The 3,864-nt window shown below is 45.2% G+C and overlaps 1 protein-coding gene across 1 annotated transcript; it reads right to left on the reverse strand.

Moving 5' to 3' along the window:
- Positions 1 to 1,689: 1,689 nt before the first annotated feature.
- Positions 1,690 to 2,385, reverse strand: LOC124155306. Its single transcript, XM_046529024.1, has one exon. It carries the CDS (start codon positions 2,383 to 2,385, stop codon positions 1,690 to 1,692), a length of 696 nt encoding a protein of 231 aa, XP_046384980.1.
- Positions 2,386 to 3,864: the final 1,479 nt, after the last annotated feature.

The raw sequence follows: 3,864 nt of genomic DNA on the forward strand, positions 1-3,864 counted from the left end.
CAAAACATAACCACTTCATGATTTAGAGACAAATACTATTCACGAAATAATGTAAAAGGCCAATTAATAACGGGATTAAGATGTTCATCAAAAATGTTAACCCAAACGTTATGAAACCAAAATAACTCCCATTTCTTTAATTTACATCAAATCAGCGTTCTAGTTGAAATATAACAAGAAAAGTTTACCTATTTATTATTCACTATTGAATTTTTACCCCACAATGATGAAAAAAGGGATAAATGCCTCGTAAGCAAAATGTTCATCAGAAATGTTACCCCAAGTTCACATCGAATATTTACACTGATACATTCCTCTAACATGATTTCCCATAGTAAGATGACATCAAAACAAAACCACTTTATCATTTTGAGACATATTCTAGTCATTAAATTATGTAAAAGGCCTATTAATACCGACATTTAGATGTACACCAAAAATGTTAACCCTAACTTTATGAAACCAAAGTAACTCACTTCACGATATGTTTACCTATTTATTATTCACTATTGAATTTTTACTCCACAACGATGAAAATAGAGATAAATGACTCGTAAGCAAAATGTTCATCAGAAATGTTACCCCAAGTTCACATCGAATGTTTACACTGGTATATTCCTCAAACATTAATGCCCATAGTTAGATGACATCAAAACATAACCACTTCATGATTTAGAGACAAATATTATTCACGAAATAATGTAAAAGGCCAATTAATAACGGGATTAAGATGTTCATCAAAAATGTTAACCCAAACGTTATGAAACCAAAATAACTCCCATTGCTTTAATTTACATCAAATCAGCGTTCTAGTTGAAATATAACAAGAAATGTTTACCTATTTATTATTCACTATTGAATTTTTACCCCACAATGATGAAGAAAGAGATAAATGACTCGTAAGCAAAATGTTCATCAGAAATGTTACCCCAAGTTCACATCGAATATTTACACTGATACATTCCTCAAAAAAGATTTCCCATTGTAAGATGACATCAAAACCAAACCACTTTATCATTTTGAGACATATTCTAGTCATTAAATTATGTAAAAGGCCTATTAATACCGACATTTAGATGTACACCAAAAATGTTAACCCAAACTTTATGAAACCAAAGTAACTCCCATTGCTTTAATTTACATCAAATCAGCGTTCTGGTGGTATAATAACACGATATGTTTACCTATTCATTATTCACTAATGAATTTTTACTCCACAACGATGAAAATAGAGATAAATGACTCGTAAGCAAAATGTTCATCAGAAATGTTACCCCAAGTTCACATCGAATGTTTACACTTAAAGGGAAAGGTTAGTGTTGGTATATTAACCTCGCCTCAATCAACACACTAAAGTATTTGCGACCACGTTTATTGCGATGGTAAGCGATACACTTGTTTAATGTCTCTCACGCGAGATAGTCCTTCTCTATTGCCCTCTCGTAAGCGTCTCTCTCTCGCGGCGCCTTGCTGGCGCTATGTTCTGCGTACCCTGGCGGCAGCGGCAGGGACCTCAGGGTCCCAGGGCAATGACCTCAACCAGGTGCTGACCTTGGTGATGGCGCTCGTAATGAAGGGCTCCACCACATCACCCCCCTGGCAGTGAGTAACCCTAGCGTGGAGAAGAAAAAAAAAAGGAAAAAGAAAGAGCAGAAAATTTGTAAATACGTGGAGGAGAAAAAAAATTGGTTAGAGGTGGTAGTCCAGCAGATGCTGCGGGAAACGGACACGCCTCTTAGGGCGGCCACTGGGCAGCGTATATTCTGCCCCTGGAGCTGCGGGTGCAGGAGTTGGCCCATCAGCTGGAGGGATGCTGGTAGATGGCAACACCTGGGTTGAAGGCTGCCTCCTGGTGGTCGGAATGAGGATTTCACTCCTCTCCTCAGGGATGATTGGCTCCTCGGAGGTGATGTACGCAGGTTTCAAACGGTCAATGGCAATGTTTGCATCACGGTTTGGCAAACGCACTTTGTAAGTTTTACCATCCCGCTGTAGGACCTTGTATGGACCGTTGTAAGGGGCCTGAAGGGCACCGTGACTTGCGTCATGACGCACAAAAACGTGAGATGCTGATGGCAGGTCCTTATAGATGAAGGCATGCCGTGTGCCATGGCGTGCTGCTGGTCGAGGGCTTAGGCCTCGAAAGTGCTCCCGGAGCTGGGAGGTGAAATAGGTGGCGTTGGGGGTGGGGCCACTGGTTGGGGAGAGGAACTCGCCTGGAAGTCTTAGTGGTTCGCCGTATACGAGCTCCGCTGGGGTGGCTTGAATATCCTCCTTCAGCGCAGATCGGAAACCCAAGAGGATTGCCGGCAGTACATCCACCCACTGCTGCGTTTGGTGGCAGCGGATGGCAGATTTCAATTGGCGGTGGAAGCGCTCCACCATACCGTTTGCTGCCGTATGGTATGCTGATGTCCTCAAGTGGACTGCACCGGCTATAATCTAACGATTTGATCGTTGGATTATTCTTCCTCGTAGAATAATCCCCCAAGGTCGTTAGAATATTAATTGCATATTGCTTGGTTTCGCTTATAGTAGGACCTGCCCGCCTTGTGACGGTGCAGGACTCCTCGTCCCGTCCTTCCTTCCCCGTCCTTTCCCTGAGGCGTCGTCGGGCTCTAATCGCGGCGATGCCTCTATCCTTTGTTCCTATCTGTCCTCCCCCTCTCGAGAGGCCCGGGCGTATAAGTCTCAGACTTGGTTCCCGGTCCTCGAGGGGTATCCTTGCGGGGATCCGCCCTGGACCCCCGAACACATTGCACCGGCTATATTGGACAGCTGGCGGAAAAGGGCACTCTCAAATTGCCTGCCTTGGTCCGTGGTAATTCTCTGAGGCATGCCGAAGCGGGACAACCAATCCCGAAGGAAGGCACGTGCCACAGTTTCGGCGGAGATGTCCTCGACAGGAATGGCCTCAGGCCACCGTGTAAAACGGTCTATACAGGTGAGGCAGTAGCGGTAACCACGGCAGATGGGGAGGGGACCAACAAGATCTATGTGTATATGTTCAAATCTCCTTCCTGGCAGAGAGAAATTAGAAAGAGGTGAGGAGACGTGCCGTGTGATTTTAGATCGCTGGCAGGGGATGCAGGAACGAGCCCACTGGCGGCAATCTTTTTTGATTGATGGCCACACAAAACGAGTTGTCATTAATTTGGCGGTGGCTCTCACTCCAGGGTGTGAAAGGTTGTGTATCGAGTCGAATGCTTGGCGACGGAAAGCTGGTGTGACATATGGTCTAATGTTTGAGGTAGATGTATCACACATTAAATGTACACTGCACCCGGGGATTGGCACTTTCTTGAGAATTAAAGTTGTTTCAGATTTGATAAGGGAGGCCAGTTCCTCGTCAGTCTCCTGGGAACGGCCTAGTGCCTCAAAATCAATACCACGAGTCACTTCCTCAATTCGGGACAAGGCGTCCGCAACGACATTGTCGGCCCCCGCTACATGACGGATATCCGTAGAAAATTGGCCAATCAAGTCAAGGTAGCGGAATTGCCGGGGTGAGCACTTGTCGAACTTTTGTTTAAAGGCATATGTTAATGGTTTGTGGTCCGTGAAAATCGTGAAAGTTCGCCCTTCGAGCATATGTCGGAAGTAGCGAACTCCACGGTAAATGGCCAATAATTCCCTATCGTATGGGCTATACTTCTTTTCTGCAGCATTGAGTTTTTTAGAGAAGAAACCCAAGGGTTTCCAACCGGTGTCTGTCTGTTGTTGCAGAACTGCCCCCAGGGTAAAATCCGAGGCGTCGGTGAAAAGGCCTAGGGGGAGGGAGGGAACTGGGTGGGCGAGGAGGGCAAAGTTGGAGAGGGCGTCTTTGCACTTTTGAAATGAGAGGCGCAATTCGGGCGTCCATGT

This window comes from Ischnura elegans, chromosome 3 (genome assembly GCF_921293095.1).
Source record: "Ischnura elegans chromosome 3, ioIscEleg1.1, whole genome shotgun sequence".
NCBI classification, from domain to species: Eukaryota; Metazoa; Arthropoda; class Insecta; order Odonata; family Coenagrionidae; genus Ischnura; species Ischnura elegans.